This window comes from Scomber japonicus, chromosome 1 (genome assembly GCF_027409825.1).
Source record: "Scomber japonicus isolate fScoJap1 chromosome 1, fScoJap1.pri, whole genome shotgun sequence".
Taxonomy (NCBI): Eukaryota; Metazoa; Chordata; class Actinopteri; order Scombriformes; family Scombridae; genus Scomber; species Scomber japonicus.
This window is the reverse complement of record NC_070578.1, coordinates 26137560-26157946: the sequence shown is the minus strand read 5'-3', so window position 1 is coordinate 26157946 and position 20387 is coordinate 26137560. Positions and strand designations below refer to the sequence as shown.

Here is a 20387-nt window from a genome sequence, read left to right as displayed (position 1 = left end):
ACTAAGAGAAACATTTTGACAGGGGGCAGTTTGATATGGCTCAGCCAGATTTAGACCCCTCTTTCACCCCCCTTCCTCATGCAAACATGCTTGCACATGTTCCAATACATTTGCACCGATAAAAGGCCCAGTCTTTCTCGGTGGTTTGTTTGTAGATCACAGCAGGCAGGTACACTGAGCTCACTCACATATTCTGAATAACACTTTCCGCTTCACCTCAATCTCCTGCTAAATCAGGACAGTCTGCTAGGCTGTGTGCGTGCTTGTTTGTGTTTATGATAACGCTGCCTTGATGCTAAGTCTGATTCATTTATCTGTTTTCTTGACACCACTCTGTGTCTTTTCATATGTTAGTTTGCTTTCTGAACAGAGAGCAAGCTTGTCTTTCCCTAGAGTGGTTGTCAAATTCTTCTGTCCCTCAAACCTGAGGTAAAAGTGTGTTTTGAAAAACTCTAGCATTCTCGTGTGAATATCTGTCATGCCATAAAAGCTAAAATTAGAGTATTTAAAAGTTTTTTTTACCCAAATCCCTACAAGCCCCTGCATTCTATAGATTTTGGTGAATAATCACTTTACTGTTGTAAATGTTCACCAGTGTGACTTGCAGAGATTACAGTCAGGTTTATTTTACCTTTTTATATTCAGCAGCTTAAGAGTCTGTTGGTCTGTTGGGATAACTCGGTCAGTGCAGTCCAGCTTCCAGTTTACAGCTACAGAGGGAGTAGGGGGATAACTATTCAAATAGACTTTATTTATTGACAGTTAAATCCAGGGCAGGTTTACACACATTTTAGGGATAATGATTTCTAATCAAGTTTCAGTTTTTTTATTGCTAGGAAAGCTCTCTTTGATGGATGTATCGAGTAAAGCTGCATGTCACTCCAAACCATAGAAATACAGATGCCTATTTCTTCAACAAACATCAATACAGAAAACAATGTCATCAAAGTATATTCTGGAACAACAAGATGTGCGTGTGCTTTTCTTTTTCATCCTCCAATAAGCAACAATAAACACATAGTTTTCTCTTGACTGCACTGATTGCGCCTCCCTGTTAGTCATTGACTCTCATTGTGTGTCTTTTGCTCTGGGATGAGCTGAACCCACATAGCCACTGACTCATCCTCTCTAGATGGAGACTGGCCTTTTCTGCAGCCTATCAGATGTCACTGGGTTTCACTGTTGTGGTTGCGGCCATTCAAAGAGGACGAATTACATTAATAAAAGCCATCTTTGGGTTGCTCAACAGCCCCGCTGAGGTCAGCTGGTGGCATTTGAGAGCTCTAAACCTGGAAACACGGCAAGCTTCAAATAAATGTTTTGCTGATATATATGTGCAAGCCCTTTAGGCACATTACAGCTTACAATTGAGGGTGCATTGCAAAAGTAAACACACTGTATCTACCATTCCTCTGCTTATTCCTCTGTGTGCTTGTGTGTGTGTGTGTGTGTGTGTTTGTCTGAGAGACAGTAAGAGATTTTGGTCTTTTGTCTGTTTTAAAAAGGTCTTGAACTACAAAGGCTCATCTTATTTCTCAACCTGCTGACTGATCTTTTCCTCAATGACACATCCTATGAATACAGCACACGCACACACACACACACACACACACACACAGACACACACACACAGACACACACACACGCACAGCACAAGGCCCATTATAAATGTAAGCATTTATACAGTTTTCATCTTGCTTTTTAATGGTTAGATTTTTACGAATTTTCACTTTTGGAGTTGTATTACGGTTAATTAACCACTGGTGATGATGTATCAGAGTTTTAATACTAATTAAAGATGAATGTAACAGTATGTGATAGTCAAGAAAAGGTAAAATTGTCTCATTGCCCGTAGCCAAAGCACAACCAAAAAATTACATTTTGCAGTTTGTGGAGTGTTTGGTTGACTCCCAGAACAAGTCAGGGAGACCTTGAGAAAGAATCTGGATGCACATTTTATTAGAAACATCTTCTGTAGCATTTAAGCCAAAAAAAGTATTTGCTGTCTGTTGCTGATGTTGGAGGCAGTAGTTGAAGGAGACATGCAACACATGTTTACATCAGACAGTGCTGTTTTCCTCTGTTACAAAGACACACTGATCCAATTTTCTCTATGTGCATATTAAAATGAAAAATGTCTCCCTCTGGTGGACAAAGCTACACACAGCACTTTCTTATCAATTCATGTTTTACATTAGCTTTACTATGTGTGCTACCTTTATAGTTCCATGGTTATTAATGATTGTCTACTTTCACACCTGTGTTAGATTTTTGATCTGTACATTTAAAGCCAACATATCAAATTCAAAATCCTTCAGAGCCAGAGGAAGCAGAGAGTAGTGGTGTGTAGCACAACAGAGGGAAATAAAAATGATTTTCCCCTTTTTAGCTCCAACTGCCAGAAGCCCTGACCTTAAAGTGTAACTCATCACTGTCACACTTAACCAGATCATCCTACATTAAAGAAAATGAGAAGTGCAGCAATTATGGAAGAAAGGAAGAAAATGGGATCAAAAGTAAAAGCCTTTTAGACATGGAGAAAAGCTCAACCATGGTTGGATTTGACTGAAGGGGCTCTGTGATATGTATATAATAGCTAATATATCTGAATGATAGCCAGTGACGCACAGGCTTTCAAGCATTAATTGTTCATATATCACAACTTATAGGCAAGTACCCGCAGGTTGATGGGTGGCATGTTGTAATGGCTTCTTATTTTGACTCGAGATGATGCACAAGATGGATTGAATGATGCACTTTTTCCATTAATTTCTTTAAAAAATAACCAGAAACTGATGCCATTTAAATTAAATATTAAACAGTGAGATGAAAACTGCATTCATGCTAATTTCACAACTGAAAAATGCTGCGCCAATAAATATAACATTTTTCTTACAATTTAGGGACCGTTTGTGGTTTACAAGTCAGTTCAGTCATCAAATTTCAGAGCAAGTGTATCATATGAAGACATCTTTTTTGGTGTTTACATAATCGTAAAACATCATGAATACTCAGATTTACAGCAAATATCTATCTACCGACATATACACAGCTTTTTACATCACATTAAAAGTTCTGTTTGTAGAAATTGTGAAGCTATTTATACAAATTAATTGTTTTTTGTTAATGCCAATAAGTGAGCGAGATGTAAGGCAACATATAAAATGAGACCTTCCCTGACTTTCTTGGTTGTCTGTAACAGTCTGTGGACTGATTTTGATTTGAAAAACTTCAATCCAAATCCAAAGGATGTGATGTTTTTGTGCACTGTCAAGTGTCTTGCCCTCACATGCTAATGTCAACAAATGAACGGCATCTACCACAACAAAAGTGTTGCTAACTTATGTGACTAGAAACACCTTGCAGATATGAACTCTCCTGCTCTATTATTCGCCAGGTTGGTTGGTGGCTAGCTGCCTAACCATGCCAGATATCACAGTTTCTGGCTACAGTGCCTTTGTTTTCTGGGGGGTTGAGACGGCTAGCTGTCTCCATCAACTAGCACACATGTCATATGAAAAACACAGTGTCTCCGGCCACAGCTTGCTGCGCCTACTGGTTTTTAATAAACACAGTGGGTAAATAAAGCCGGCGGTTTGTTGGTTGGGTAGTGCGGGTCGTGTGGGTGTGGTATTGAAAAACCCTGACCTGCACATCACTACCAGCCAGTGGCAACAGCACAACAAGAGCCTCTGTGTGTTTGCTCTGTGTGTGTATTTTGTGTGCATGAGAGTGCGCACGTACAGCAGGGTGGGGAGGGGCTAAATGACCAGGAGTGAGAGATGCTTTGCTGAAGCTGTTGCAACACAATGTTAGGCATCTTGTACAGTCTTTTATGTTATTATGTGTAAAAGTGTAAGTGGAAGAAAAGACATTGCTTGCAGCACTCTCGTACTAGTGCTTGCTCTTGTTGACAGAGTGTGAGCACATGCACGAGCAATAAGATGCTGACTGCAGCTCACTTTATGGCCACTGGTGTCACTGTGAAAGAATTTTTTATTCTTACATATAGAAACTTCAACCATTATACGCACTGTGTGTCCAGCTAACAAGATCAGACCTTCAGAGTATGAGCCTCTTCTAAATGTTCCTACTGCTGCCAGAAATGCAAACATGTGTGCTCTCCTCTTATCAGCCCGGTCACTGACACTCAGAACGCTCACATGCAAAGTAGACACACTGTTGTTGTATTCTCATTACCCAGAGATCCTCTCAGTCCTGTATATTTTAAAGGAATGAGAAATATTTCTAAGAATTATAAGAAACATGTAGTATGACCAACTCAGTGCTTCTTACTTAACTTATTTAATTCTGAACCTACATTAACTGGGGGCAATGAAAATAAGCTGCAGACACAAGATTTTCCTTTTTAACGTTAATATTGTGAACATGTTGGCAAGCAGATTCTTATTAACACATTTTCACATCTGAAGCAACATTAGCATTTATTTAGAGTCAATACTCACATGCTAACCAATCACTGATTTTATCTATCTACTGATACCTACTGAGAGTGAACCAAAACACTAAAGTTGAGGGTTGTAAAACCAAAGTGATGAGCTGTGAGATGTTAGAGTGCTGTGTAGTTGAAGGGAACTGCAGAGTTGGGTGATGATTATCTGTGTGTTTGTCACTATGAGCAACCTCCTTTTATTTACACAAAAGTATGTCATCCATTGTTAATATGAAAATGATTAGAGCAGCTTTAATGAACATATTTGGTCTGTTTCAAAGTGTGAGTAGAGGGTCTGGTTGTTTTGACCAGTTTCAGAAAGGCAAATTTAAAAAATCGACACTTTTTACCACCTCCTCCTCCCAACTCATGAACCCACTTTTCTTATTCTCTTTTTCCTTCTCACTGATTTATTTCTGTCCTCAGGCTTGCCCAGAAGCTTGGCCGCTGGTCTAGGCTTCCAAGTGAGAGACGCTGCTTCCCACTTTCTCCTTGGTTAAAAATAATGCCATTAACACTGCCTGCCTGGACAGCCAGCTGTGTGGGTGTTCTTCTATAGCAGACTTGTTTAGACAGCAGAATTACTGATCAGGTTATTAGCCATGCCTTTTAAAGTTTCCCCTTATGAGGGGAAATATACTAAGTCACTTGATGACAAGATTTACTTCCGAGGTGAGACACAAAGATAAAACGGAGACAAATTTGTTTACTGCACAGATATTCTTTATGGGGTTTGACAGGTGGGATTCATTATCTCCACAATTTAATGTGGTAAACTCCCCCTGAAACACGTGCTCTAATCCCTGTGGGACCCTTCATAACTCTGCCTGCTCTGCTTCATCCATCGAAGGGCTGTAATAATCTCTAACTGTCCTCCATGAGCACATATTTCTTTCTTTCTCTGATTCTCTGCCTGTTTACTTGCCTGTCTCCTATCTGTCATTCATGCATGCACGCACACACACACGTTCACAAACACATACACACAGCATCCACATCTCACTATCACAGCTGCCACTCTTGTCTTTGCAATTCTTTACACATTCTCTGTCTGTTTTTCATGCGGTGCTGCTCTGATCAGAGTGCTTGCTCTGCAGAAAGTGCACCTTTCTTTCTTTGAGCCTTTTATATCTTGTTAGACCTCTCATGTCTGTGCGTCATCACAGAAGACCTGTGATCAAATTCTGTTCCCGGCACCTCTGTGCTTAATGCTGCCTGCTTGAGACGGAGTGCCTGTAGGCATGCCAGACCCCTCTCTGTTCCCCCTTGCAGTCCCCCCTCTCCAGGGGGCTTTCGGTCAATCTTTCCACGTCGGTGCATATTGTACAGCACTCGACCGTCTAAGCCCTCATCACACTAGTTGCTCCCCCCCTCACCTTCACAGCCCCCTAGGCAGCTCCAGGCCTTCACCCTAACGATTGCCTCACAACTCATGACAAGCACATGAGAGAATGGCTATGTCTCAGGTATTAGCTGAAACAAAACAACGGAAAAAGGAGAGTCAAAGGGATAAAGGGCAGCTTGTTGCACTGGTGGAACATTTTCTATTGTGCAGAGGTTATTTCTGCATGTCTGTGACTAAAACATGTCAGTGACTAAAATACTGTAATATCTAATAATATATTGTGTATTTGATCTCTTGTGTAAAATTATTATTATCCCACTGCGAAAATCTGCTTTTAGTCAATCTGCCTTCTCAATCAAAGCAGCACATGATTGGAACGCTGTACCAGTCCACATCAGGGACATTACCACTTACAGGTCTTTTTCTAGACAATTAAGAACATGGCTCATAAATCTCCAAATCTGTCAGCACTAATCTGGATAAACCCATGACCTTACAAAACTGACCTGTTGCTAAAACTACTGCCTTATCACTCATATATGTTTTACTTGTTTTTACTGGTTCCTGCTAGTCTGTCTTTGTGTTTGCTGTCAAAATGTCTTGTTGCCTGACCCATTTTATTTTTATCATGTTTCTTGAACTTGTTTTTCTTATGTCTGTCCCTGTTTATGCAATTGAATTGTCCTGTTGTGTTACTGTTGTCCTGCTTCTTGTTTGATTGCTGCTCATATGTGTTTTACCTGCTTACGTCCATTTTAGCTCACATTAGTTCTTGCTTATGTCTGCTCCTGTCTAACTGCTCTGTAACTGTTTGTTTGTCACTTTGTTCAGTCGTAGTTTGCTTTGCTTTTACTGTGTGCTTACTCACTTGTCTTATAATGTTTTAAATATGTTTCTTGATTTTAGGCTGCCAACTCACACCTGGCCAGGGACAACAGATAGGGCTAATTCTGGCATATTTACAGATATGTTTATTAATATGCACTGTCCCTGACAAATAAACTAATAAAATAAAAAAATAAAAATTAAGCAAGGGTATTTTAAAAACTAAATCATTAATTGAATATATTATAGGTTATTTTAAAATGTCTCATTTCAGATTCCCATGCATCTTAATGCCATGACCATTAATTTTAATATTTAACCTAACTTTTTCAACCAACCAGTCTGATTAATGTTTGTATCTGTATATATCGGAGTAATGATGCATTGATCCTTCGCATCAGTGGAGATATTAACCTCATTATATGGATCAGGTACTGGCAGGATGTGATTATCCACACAAAAGGAATAGTTTTACATCTTATTATCCTCTTTCCTGTCGAGATTTAGATGAGAAAACTCTTACCACTCTCATATCTGTACACTAAATGTGAAGCTACAACCAATAGCAGATTGTCATAGGTTAGCATAAAGACTGGAGGTAGCTAACCTGGTCAAAAAACAGTGAACACTCAAGGAAGTAACTGCATCAGGCTCAGAAATAGTACAGCACATAAACTCTTCATTTTTACACTTTTTGTACAAAGTAAAGAAACAGGTATAATGTGTTAATTAGAGAGCTTTTAGAGGTGCTGGGAGGCGGATATTGTTACCAGTTTGGATAGAGCCAGGAAAGCTTTGTACTCCTGTTTTCAAGCTACCTGGCTGCTGGTAGTGTTACTAATTTAATCATTTAACTCTCGACAAGAAAGCAAATTAGCATATTTCCCAAACATTCCTTTAAACACTGTTAGTTAGTCACCGTTGTCAGTAAAATAAAGTAAATGCCTTTAAAAAACCTTGTTTAACAATAAAATAAAGAATGCACAAGCCTAAATACAATGTTGTATGAGCATCCTTACTGCACTTAACTTACTGTCATTAAGGATTGATATGTATAATCTTGTTACCTCACATATGAAAGAATTAGGGCATACATTTTTTTATTATTATCATGATAGATTAATCTGGTAACAATTTTTCTTGATTAATCAATTAAGCATTTAATCTATAAAATGTCTTGAGAAAATGTTGAAAACAATTTCTCAGAGCCTGTGGTGATGTCTTTAAAGTCCAAAACCAAAAGATTTTTAATTTACTGTCATATAAGCAGCAAATTCTCACATTTAGCAGCCCTGGAAAAAACAACAAAATACTTCCAGATTAATTTTCTATTGCTTGATTAATCGACTAATTGTTGCAATTCTAGGATGACTGATTAGAAACAGATCCACAGTTTGAGCTAGACAGTTTCTAAATTAAAAAAAGTAAAAAGGAGCACTCTTTATGAGATTGGCTGAGAAAAACCTTGGATCTGTGCGCTCCTATAAAGTATATACTGCACACTTTACATTTGCAGGCGCCTAGTGAAAACAAGCTTTTATTTCTGTCCTTAAGTGTGTCCCTGGCACAACATTTTCCCCCTTACATGACTGTTGGATGCCACGGTGTTGCACAACCTGTATACTCTCCCCAAACAACTGCACCTAAAACACTTCTCACAAACTCGCAATATAAGATGGATTGTGCTTACAGTGCAGGATACATTTCTGTGATAGACATGGTCTGTTTTTGCCTCTTGTGGCTAATAAAGCAGCCTGAGAACCAGAATTCTGTTAATCAGTATTTTCAGACATTATTTAGGCATTTGTGTCAGATACTGCGTGAGAACATTTTCTGGGCTTGGTGATAAAAAGAAAAAAGAAAACAATAACCCCAAAAATCGTTCCACGGATTTGATGGTGAAGAGATGTTTTAAGGTTGATAGTGCACTTTGTAAAGAATCTATTATGTAAGCACGCTTGGATAATGGCAGCCAGCACATGTGTTGTATGCAAATGGAAGGACATTATTATAATTGCATGTTCTCGCAGGAATTAATTTGCAGAGTACATTTTCTCTATCTTCCCCTGCATCTTTTAACCTTTCTTCTCCCTCATTTCTGTCTCTTAACCTTTGCCTCTCCTCCTTGCAGTCTCTCCTCCTCCTCTCTTCTCTGTTTTCTCTTTTGCTCTTGTTCTCACTCCAAGAGCTCCTCTCACTCCTCTCGTCTCCTTTTCTCTTCTCTTCTCTTCTCTTCTCTTCTCTTCTCTTCTCTTCTCTTCTCTTCTCTTCTCTTCTCTTCTCTTCTCTTCTCTCTTCTCTCCTCTCTTCTTCTTTCTTCTCTTCTCTTCTTTTTTCTTCTCTTCTCCTCTCTTCTCCTGCTATGTTGATAGAAGCAGTTGGTTTATTAAAGCACTGTATAAGGCTCTGTTCATATTTTATCACAGCAGCTTCCACACTGATGTGTTGTAGCCTCTTTCTTTTCCATTGTTCTTTGTCAGCTCAACTTTTGATTAGAGAACAAATTGCTCCCTTCCTACGTACTCGACTCCCTTTAGGGAACAACACAGGGAGCCGCAACACCTGCTGGGACCCCTGAAGTCTCTTCTCTTCTCTTCTCTTCTCTTCTCTTCTCTTCTCGTCATTCTGGCAGCAAGGACAACTTAACTTTGAAGCAATATGAAGAGAATGTGTTGAAATGAGTTGCAGTCTCTGAAATCTTTGTTTTCTTTGTTTCTGTGATTGACTCTCGCTCTCCCTCCTGCTGTCCATCCCACAGAGACTTTTGAGGTCCTGATGAGGCAGGCGGAGAATTACACCAACAATGTGCTTCAAGACTCTTATGGCAATATGGCTGATCAGGCCATGGGCCCTGTGCGAGAACTCTTCACCGACATCACTCTCTTTCTGCTGGGATCTGAGCTCAACGTTGATGACTTAGTGCAGCGATTCTTTGACTCCCTCTTCCCGCTGGTATACAATCACCTCATCAACCCAGGCCTCAGCGACATATCGTCAGGCTACGCTGAGTGTGTGAGGTCATCAAGCCGTGATGTGAGACCTTTTGGTGGGGCGCCAAGCCTCCTGGCTGATCAGATAGCTCGCTCTGGGGTCTCCGGGAAACTTCTGCTTCAGGCTTTGCACCTTGGCATCGAAGTCATCAATACCACAGACCACTTACAGCTGAGCCGTGAGTGCAGACGGGCCCTGCTCAAGATGCACTACTGTCCTCACTGCCAGGTATGGATGCATGTGTCTTCTGAAGTCAGCTTATCGATCTGAATTAATGCAAGCCTTTACCAGCATCACTGATCCCAAAGTAATTTGCTTCACAGGGCTTAACCCAGTCCAAGCCCTGCATGGGCTATTGCCTCAACGTAATGCGGGGCTGTTTGGCAAGCATGGCTGAGATTGACACCCACTGGAGGGAGTTTGTTCGCTCGCTGGAGGGCCTGTCAGCTCGGATGCATGGACCTCACGATTTGGAGCAAGTGCTTCTAGGAATTCACACACTGCTTCATGATGCTATTGGACACGCTCAAAAGAATGGACCCCGCTTCTCAGCACAGGTCAGATCCTCTTGGTGGAGAGATGTACTTGGTGCTGTTTTGTTAGAACATCACTGGGGCTCAGAGTGAGATGAAAAGCAGTGAATCTGATTCTGGTAAACTGGAGAAGAGATAAAGGATAAATTGTTCCACTCAGTCCTGAAGAGATTTTAGTCTGAATTTAAAAAGCTATTTCTGATAATAGCTCCATGCCAGAAAGGTATGTAGTGTGGTGACCAAGGCACATACAACACACCATAAAAAGCTAGTCATGCCAAAGCAGGCCAAAACCATCCAGAAATACATCCACATGGGAAGCTCAGAGGTGGTCAGGGCCTAAGTACTTCTGCCAGACAGAGGAGGATTCAGGCGAGATAGTAAACAGCTGCTCCTCAGGCTTTGATTCATTTACCTAAACCAGCCTTTATCCATCCAGTAATACATCCAGTTATTATATTTACATGTAACTATCTGTCTATCTTGATGTTCTGTATTATGAAATGAATGGATGCTGTACTGATGAAGAAACTACAGCTCCATCTAGTGGTTGTCTAGTCTCACTGCTGCTTGGTAAACTGCACATGCAGTATTCAGAAAGTGGAGATGATAGGTTTGGCTGCACTTATGTACTATGTATAAACACCTGTCAATCAGGCATCTAAAATGAGGCCTATTTGTCATGCACCAGTAAACCTAAACAAGATTTGCAAAAATGCTTGCTTTCTAATTCAATGATTAGACTAAAATTTGCGTCTCTGTGTTTTGATTGAATAATAGATGCACAAATTGTGTGGCCCACCGAACAGGAGGCCCACACAGTCAGACAGCATCAAGCACAGCAGCAACAAAGAATTCACCCCTCTTAAAGCTCCTGTCAGAGTGTCAGGGGATTCGCTTGCTGTCAAGAGAAGGTAAGTGGGTGGCAGATGCCAGATGCGTGCATAGAAAGAAGGAAGGGAAGCTCGTTTTGTGTGGTTTTCTGCCTGATTTATAGTTAATTAAATCTGCAATTAATATGTTAAACATTTTGTTAAACAATTTAATAAGGCGTGTCCCTACATGTGGGTGATTTTTCAGGGACTTTTTGAACAGTCTACGTCTGTACCGTACATACTATGGTGGCCTGGCGGATCAGCTGTGTGTGAGCGAGCTGGCCTCCAGTGATGGACACTCCTGCTGGAATGGAACCGACATCGTAAAAAGGTTTGTTTATAAAGACAAGAAAAAACACAAAGATTGACATGTGTCTTAATAACGTGTAAGGCTTTGAAATAGATTCTCTGAACACTTTTCCTCCAGAAGATATTTTATGTTTTGATGATGTTTGTGGAGAGTGATAATTCTCCAAAATCAACCATCAGTTGAGAACGAGATGATTGTGAAGGTCATACCATTGTATCACATCATTTTCATTTGCATCAAAACATTCAGCGACCCTGTGAGCCTTGTATGAATGGTGTTGATTTTCCACTGATTTATTCAGGTATTTCATATATTAGCCATCCATCTGTAGTCACACACATCAGTATTCTTCATGGATATTATGCTGGTGTTTCATATTTGTGAGATAACACAGTGATATACTATGGTACCTCTCTTAAATTTCAGAATTTAAAGGTTAAATGTAGTGTTAACAAAGTAATGCTGAGTAGTACTGAGGGGATATGACTTTATAACTCTTTATGAACAGAGTTCAAACATCACACACAAACCTTACTAACATACATTTTCATATAATTGCAGGTGAGTCATTCGAGCTGCAACGATTAGTTGATTTATGGATTAGTTGATTTATGGATTAGTTGCTAGGTAACTGACACTTGTGGACCAAACAGCTAATTTATTCATTGAGAAAATTATCAATAGATCAATTGTTAAAGTCCGTGTAAAGTAAGAATAAATATGTGTTCTGAGTTTGACATACCACAGAAAGGTGTGTTGTTTACTAACCTGCCAAATGATGCTGAAACCCCGACTCCTACCAAGTGTCACCTGTCAATCAAAGTCACCACCTCTGCCAGAAACATGGATGCTGGGTGTGAGAGCTTTCTGCTGCTAACTCAGCGGCTAGCTCGGCAGCTAACTCAGCTAACTGGCTAACTGTAGACTGTAGTAGTAGTGTGTGCTGAATGCATTTATACCGCTACAACAGCAGAGGTGGGTTTATAACGCAGCGGTGACTTTCAGACCCGCCCACTAAATCCTGAACACAGAAATTTTGAAACACAGTTTGTGAAGCCTAGCTCCACAATTCAAATCTAAATGGTTGAAATGCTTTTTACACATTTTTTAGAAATACATTTATGACCTATTGAATGTGTTTAGAGGAAAATGTCTGAATTCACTTTACACAGTCTTTAATGAAAATATTTGTTAGTTGCAGCCCCTGAGATGATCTTGCCTTCATTTTTAATGTGCAGTTCATGAAATTACTTGAAAATACTGAAGCGCACTCACACATCTTCACAGGAGAGCTTTCACTTAATTCAGTGCTTTTTTGGTTTATTAGTTATTGTTAAATCAAGGATTGTTGGAGTAGAGATCTAATTTCTGGTTTTACTGGAAATCCAAACCATGGTTCTTTACCTCAAGACTTAAATGGACAGGAAATTTGTTGGGAACCTCTTCATCTTCTTCCATATATGGATCAGATAATAAACTATCTAACAGTAGTGAAAACATAACCTTGGCAGAATTAATATTACCTTAATTTGCACACATGCTGTAACATTTATTTTCAGTTTACAGGAAGTCAAAGGTTTTCAGCTCCAGACACATCCTGCTGTATGATCCTGACATGACTAGACTGTTTGCACACCATTTGACCCCAGTCTATTACACACACACCCTTCACTTATATACTGCCCCCCACAAACAAGCTGACACCGATGTAGAATTCATCTATTAGGTGTTAGTGCTCACAGACATAGATCTCGGATATGAATGGTTGTGAACTGGAGCAGACAAACTGGCCTCTTTCGTATTATCCGTCAGCGACCTTGTCTCCATTACATCACAGCTCTCTATCTTACCCCTGCTGTCATCACTCAAGGACCCCCTTATATATCCTCAGTCTGTGGTTGTTCCTCTTAACTGTCAGCTGCTGTCAGCAGTGCTGGAATGGCAGGTGGGCCCATATTTCAAACTACGGTGAGGTTGGAGTTGCCAGTTCTGGTTAGACTGTCCATTGTAAAGGGTGACAGCTATGTTGAGATTGTTTCACAGCTGCTGTGTGAAGGTAAGAAGGAAGGAGGCGAAAAGGGTTTCGTAGCGATCTTACCAACCAGAAAGATTCACAGTCTTCTAAAGAATGTGTCGTCTGGTGGTGCTCATCAAAAATGGAATTACTATGGAGACAGAGTATCAAGGTTAAGTTTCGTTCTGGCATTGACAATTTACTCTTTTCATCTTTTGTTATTTTCCAACATAACACCTCAAGTTTCCATTACAAAGGCAGCCGCCATCTCCAAGAATAGAGATGTTTCTTATGTGCTAGAGAGAAAGGCAGGCCAGCAGGCTACATGCTGTCTATCATCTCCACCAGCAGCCTCTGGGAGATGTTTATGGTTTGTGAAATCTTTAACCCTACTTCCTCTTTTCTCCTTGCTTTCCTTATTCACATTAACACTCATTAATAGAGGCTCATTCACCTCAGGTTCACTAACAGGTTTTCATTTTTGTTTTGCTCATTACCAAGGAAGTAAAAGACTAGAGCTGAGAAATTGAGAGACATTAAGAATCTGGGGAGACAAAGCTCTTAGGAGAACATTGAGCCAAGTCCCTGCAGCTTTGCAGGCATCCTGCAGATCTACAACCCTATGTTACTTTCTATTAGCCTAGAACCATAGATGAATGGCTAGAAGTCAACACAAGCTGAGACAAAAGCAATAAATAACCTCCTGCCTACGGGTCATAACCCAACATCCACTGAGAGAGAGAGGGAATAAAACTCACTGCCGGATGGTGGCTGATTTACAGAAGCTTATCGAGGCCTCAGAGACCTTAAACGATTGGTTCAATCAGTTCTGTGTGTGTGTGTGTGTGTGTGTGTGTGTGTGTGTGTGTGTTGTTTGTGAGAAGCTGTACACATGCCTTTTATAACAGGTCTTTGTGCGTTCTGCTGCAGATTGTTTCACAGTCTTAAAGAAGTAGTGAGTTGCACAAGAGCTTTGTCTTATTTAATAAAAAAGGACGAGCACAAAAACATGACACATGAGCCCGAGATTTAAGGGAGATTTAATGCACGTCCTCATCTGGGTCCCTGGTAAACAAAAAGATAAAGAACAATCAGATAAGATCATAGAGGAAGAACACAAGCAGCTTTCATCTCAGTGTCTATGAATGTAGATGATTGGGTCTCGCTTCAGGGGAGATTTGGTAAACACATTCTTCCTCTCGGTTTGTCTCTCTCTCCATCTCTCCTGGTTTCTCAGTTGCACACTGAGAGAGAAAAAAAGATTGGACATGGCATTTTCTGATTACATTTTTGGCCTATTGACAGTAGTGTCATCTGTTATGTCAGTGGTTTTTATCTATAAAAATCTGTATTGAACTGTAGGAATGTGTAGGCAGGGGACTTGTTAATTTGGACACAGCAAGAATGCAAATACATGGTAACCAACATTTGGTATAAAATTAGATATGTACCTTTTGTTGACTCATTCTTTAATAATTTGAGATTTTCTACATTTCATATGCTGTAATAATGTCCAATGTCTATGTTAAACATAATCACACCTCCAAAACTTGAGGTGAAAGTATTTATAACTACTCCCTGAAAATTAAAAGCTCAGGCTTTCCGCCAACTCTGACCACTTTGTTTATAAAGGTACCTCTGCCTCCTCCTCATGATGACATCAGATTGCATGCCCACATTTGCATAGCTTTTGTTACTAAGATTGTTGTTAAGGTTGGTCTGTGGGTTGTTTGCTTTTTACCATTTGCATATTTCAAATTGGATTTGGACATGAACATATATGGATGCATTTGAGAAGTTTATATTTTGTAAAGTAGAGAAAATTACGACAGCTATTCTTTGTAAACATAGTCTTCCCATCTGTCAGAAGTCTGCTAAAGGGCAGCTTTCAGAAGCTGAGTGGGCTCTGGGAGGGAGGCCTTAAAGAGACAGGACCTATAACAGCCTGTTTCAGACAGAGGCTGAATTGAGGTGCTGCTTAAATAGCCAGTAAAAAAACAAATTGTAAATCATAAAGATATTGAGCACAATATAATAAGAATATCAATATATATGTGGAAATGTGAATGAAATATCCCCTTTAAATCAGAACTTATACAATACATTTTTGATTGTTTTAAATTGCATGCACACACCAGTTTTGACAGTCAACTTGATTGTCAAATGGCCCCATCTGGTCTTGAATGAGGGAGTGTTGTGGTTCATGGTCAGTGTCTGAAACCGATGGAAAACCAGGTTGCCCTGCTTTGGCTTCTGTTATCTAAATAACAATGGGTTTTGTCTAAAAATATATTTATGTTTCTGAAAGTAAGATATCAAAAGTATTGTTTTGGTTTCTGAACGGAAACTCAGTTATTTTATTGTTTAATATTGTCAAAACATTTCAAACAATACTCATCCCAACTGTGGAGGTTTGCAGGTTTAAAGTGTGTGGTGATTTCTATGCCCTCATATTCATCACACTGAAAGACAAATTACAAAGTTAATGATGATTGATGTTGCTGGACAGACGGAGATAAACCATGAATTAGTTTAACATCCCTCAAACTGGTGCTCCTATTTGGTTGGAGAGGCTGTCCCTGTCTGGGCAGAAAGGTTAAGACATTCCCACATGCTTTCTCCATCCGTCATGGACACACACACACACACACACACTCACACACACACTGAAGGAATGGCAAGCTGCCATGAGCTGCCTCCTTTCTATGAGCGCGCGCACACACACACATACACTTACATAGTGGTTATGGTGGCAAAATAATGAATCCAGCATGAGTTCCACCTACCATGTTGTTTTCTCTCTCTTCAAACTTACATGTGAGCATGTGCAAATCCATTTTGTAATGTATTTTATTATTTTTTAAAAAAGGTAGTTTTTCCTCTCTTCCTATCCCATTTCTCTGCCAATAGGAGACAACAACCAGGAGTTATAGCCTTGCTAAAAAGCTACAGCCTCAACAAGCACGAGAATCTGATGTTTAATTCATGATTACCTCCTCTGGTGGAGACTCTGCTTTAATTCATCCCCACCTGCAGTCTGTCTCACGGCTGCCAACACACACCAGGTGTTTGGCGGTGTATTTATATTTTCAAAGTGCCTTTTTCTAATTGAGTACAACAGTTTTTTTATTTTTACGATAATAAGGCAACTGACCTTGCATGCTGTTGGAATTTAACATGAAGGGATGAATGCCACAGTATGTATTTAAAAGATGCTTGAAGATGGGTGGGCAGATTTGTGCGTGGCCTTTCGTTTTAATAGGCCAGCCCTCATGCTGGAGTAGCTGTCTGAGGGCCGACCTTTGACCTTTCCCGTGTCTTTGCTGCCCGGGTAATCCTGAAGAGGTTAATCACATGGAAGTAAGAGTCATAGTGCAGACTTCTTTGCAATGTTTGACTTGTTAACAGAGGAAACGATTGATTCTGTAAATGTTGGTCTATTATTCCCTCTCTTTGTATTATATTTTATTGTATTTCATTCCTCATATATTTATTTCTTCATTTGCCTTTCATCATTTGTGTAATTTTTTCTTCCATCCCCCCACTAGACGTGAAGCTCAGGTGATTTGCCTTGGCTTAACCGAAATGACAGCTTTTAAGCTCTGCTAATAGGAATCCACTGAAGAAGCATCAAGAGCTTAGGTTATCCTCGCTTGCTCTGGAAATATACTTCCTCATTTAAAGGGTTGTTTGAGCCATGCCACAAAATCCACACAGCGCTCCCATCGGGGGGACAGCATGTGTTGAATAATAAAATATTGCACTGCTTCCTGACCTTTTCAGCTTGTGACCCTTTTAAACTAGGCAATGTCACAATGGTCGCATGTGTCTCCAAGTTGGGAACAATTAAACAGTAAATATCTCTTCCACAATTGATTCAGTTACATTTTTTAGAGGGGTGAGCAGGTAAAAAGATTCAGTAATTAAGAAGATAGAAGCTAAGCTTTAAGCAAAGTCTGAAAATTACATATTTATGTTGCTGAAATGTACATTTCTTTTCCTTTGCTGTTAATCATCTCATGGCTCCTGAGAGCTACTTTGTGGCCCCCTGCAGGGGTCCTGACCTCCATGTTGGGAACCACTGAAATATAGCTTGTATATATTCAGAATAATTATCTGATGTCAAACTGTACATAAAAGTACAGCCCTCAAGTAAGCCCACATATTATCACAGCTGTTTATCTTTGTTCTAACAGTCCACATATTAATGCCCACTCTTCAACCATTAATAAACCTGCTGGCTAAGCTTTCTCATGGCATTCAGTAATGACTGTGCTCATTGCAGTTGTAAATCTAAATACATATGCTTCAGGCCTGATTAAGTGCTGTTGTAGCTCTCTTTGACCAGCAGGTGGAGCTCTGCACTTTAGGTTACACACATGTCAGAAACCCACCAGAATGCTGATCACTCCGCAGCTTCTTTACATCAGTTTTGATGATGTATGCCACAGAGTGGTGTTTCTTATCCGTGTTGTCCCTGACAGTGACAGACAGAGAGCTGAATTTAAATGATAAACTGATTCACTGCAGAACATCAAGTCTCACCGCCTCCTCCTTGCATTCGTTTGTGGTGATGAACTGACCTAATTTTGAACAGAAAGGAATAACCTTTTAAACATGCACTGTCAAATACATTATGCATAGCTGTCCTCTTAGTCAGTCGCATGCGAGAAAGTTAAGAGTTGTTTCCCTCCATCCCATGAAAAAAACAACTTAAAATAAATGTGGTATGGAACCCCCAGTACCTCAAAGATTACCAACTGTTCATAAAGCGGGATATAGCTGTAGTTGGCTTTTTTTGTTTTTTGTTTTTTTGTATTCCTGCCTGAAAACCAAGAGGGTGATTTACTGTCTTGGCTTGGACCCCTAAAAACAAACATGATAATTTTGTGTTTACTCATTCTACTTCTTAATGGAGGCAAATACTAGAAACTAAACTAAACTAAACTAACTAAAAGCAACAAACAATCCACTTGAAGCATTAATAAATGTACACATGCTAAAATTACACAAGAAGAGAACAGAGGTGGGGGTGCAGATTTGGACAGTTTTGATTGAGAGAAGGGAGAAAGATGAGAGGCAGAGGAAGAGGAGAGGGGACGTTCTTGAAGAGCTCCTCTGTATTGCGACAGCTGGCTACTGCAGATAACCACAAAACCACTGGAGCACTTGAGGTCTGGGTGCTGCATGGCTAGAGTTCCACTCCAACATGACCTTATATCCTGCCTGGGTTTAGACGCAGGGCTCGGTCAGAGTACCACATCCTGACGATTATCCCAAGTGACAGAATCAAGAACTCTGTCTGGCTGGCTAAATTGAGTTCATAAGTCCCTCTTGTATTTGCGCATGGATGTGTGTGTGTGAGTGTCTATCTACTTTAGTCCTCCCGTTCTCAAATTATGCATGATTGCTCTGAACAGATGAATTTTCAATCTTGTTCCCTGGAAAAGAGAGATTTCAGTTATTTGTGCTCAGATATTATCTATGTTGTTGCTACTGTACTGTTGGAAGAGCAGAGACAGTACATTTCTGAGCTGGCTGGCTGGAGGTGGTGCATGCATACATGTGTGCATCTGTCTCGTCCCATTCATTTTTCAGTGAGTCCACCCCCTTTTGCATCCCAAGCACAGATTCCTCCCACCACAAACTGGAAGTGTGCCTCCAGCATCTGGAGCAGATTGCGACCCTGCAGTGTGCCAGGTAGCAGGACGTTAACAGCCAAGGCCTTATTGTCCACTGATGAGCTGTCAGATCACACCCTCACCCTTGTGTGATATCGGCCTGCCTCCGTCTACCGGTGAGCAGACACACACCCAGTCCCTGCGGAGCACTCTTCCTCTTTACCTCAGATATAAATCACAGGCTGCTGAAACCGGGGAACAAAGAGTTTGAAAACATTGCAAGTTAATACTCATAAAAGGTGTGTGAGTGGGCTCTATTTGTTTCGTCATAAAAGGTAGTTAAAGACTCGAAGATGCTGACAAAAAAGTCCTGCCTTGTGATTTAATCACAAGGACACAGCAATATTGTTTTGATAACAAAAGCGGTTTCTCACAGTGCTTAGCAGGAATAGTGCAGCATATAGACCAGTAAACAACAGACTAATAGAGCAATTTCAGTAATGGCCATCTACTATAAAGCTCCCGACATCTATTTTCTTGTTTTGTTTTGTGTATGAAGAGAGGAGAGTGCATTCCCTTTAGTATTTTTTTTCTGTCATTGAAACACCCATATGGTTGGGATGAATACAGAATGAAAGTTCCATATGAATTCAACATTTTCCTGCCGTAGCTCTAAGCATGTTTGCATGAGTTTGAGCTGTGTGCCGTCTTATCAAGGGCGCCTTATTTCATATCGACTTTATGACTGCATGTGGACCATATCCATGTTGAGTTCTGCTCCAGAAGAGACTTAATTTCTCTCTCACAGGATTGTGTTTGGAAACAAAGCCTCTCATATCTTTGCATCATTGTCTTGGTTTATCTCACGGCTGCAGGCTTTTGACAATGCGTGAGGTACCTTCTGTTCCTTTGATTTTCCACTCATTTGTTAACTAAACATGCTTCCCATTTACTGCCACAAAGTGAAAAATGTAGTAGTCATTAAGTATTCATTACCTGTGCAATTTGTTTTTTCTTTATGCACTTTTAGCCTGAAGAGTATTCTGAATGTGTAGGTAGTTTGAATTTGGAGTATTGACAGTTTTAGAAGGCAACCTTGATGCTGTTCAGTGTTTTATTCTTTATTGCTTCAAAACAAATGTTACTGCCAAGGAATCTGCAATCTGCACTCTCATATGTCCTTTAAATATTACAATGTGCAATATAATTTTACTTATCAAAAAAGCATGACAGTCACTGGGGGTCTAGTCTGCCTTTATCAGGGAGTTTGTATCCACAGAAGACTCAGCACCTCTTTATAAGTGGAAACCTACCTTTTAGCTCCTGACCTAAGCTGAAAGCTAGGTGTGAATATGCTCTCATTAATCTCACCACCCACAGTAAAAGGTCTGAGACTGGAGGCTCCCTGAGAATTAATCTA

At 40.2% G+C, this 20387-nt stretch overlaps 1 protein-coding gene across 1 annotated transcript in view; it reads left to right on the top strand.

The window, feature by feature from the left end:
• gpc5a (glypican 5a) overlaps positions 1–20387 on the top strand; it is a 120846-nt gene that overhangs the window by 19408 nt on the left and 81051 nt on the right. The window contains exons 3-6 of the mRNA XM_053318653.1: positions 9382–9842; positions 9938–10171; positions 10928–11061; positions 11228–11353. Coding sequence (XP_053174628.1) covers positions 9382–9842; positions 9938–10171; positions 10928–11061; positions 11228–11353 — 955 coding nt within the window. The remainder of the gene's footprint in view (positions 1–9381; positions 9843–9937; positions 10172–10927; positions 11062–11227; positions 11354–20387) is intronic.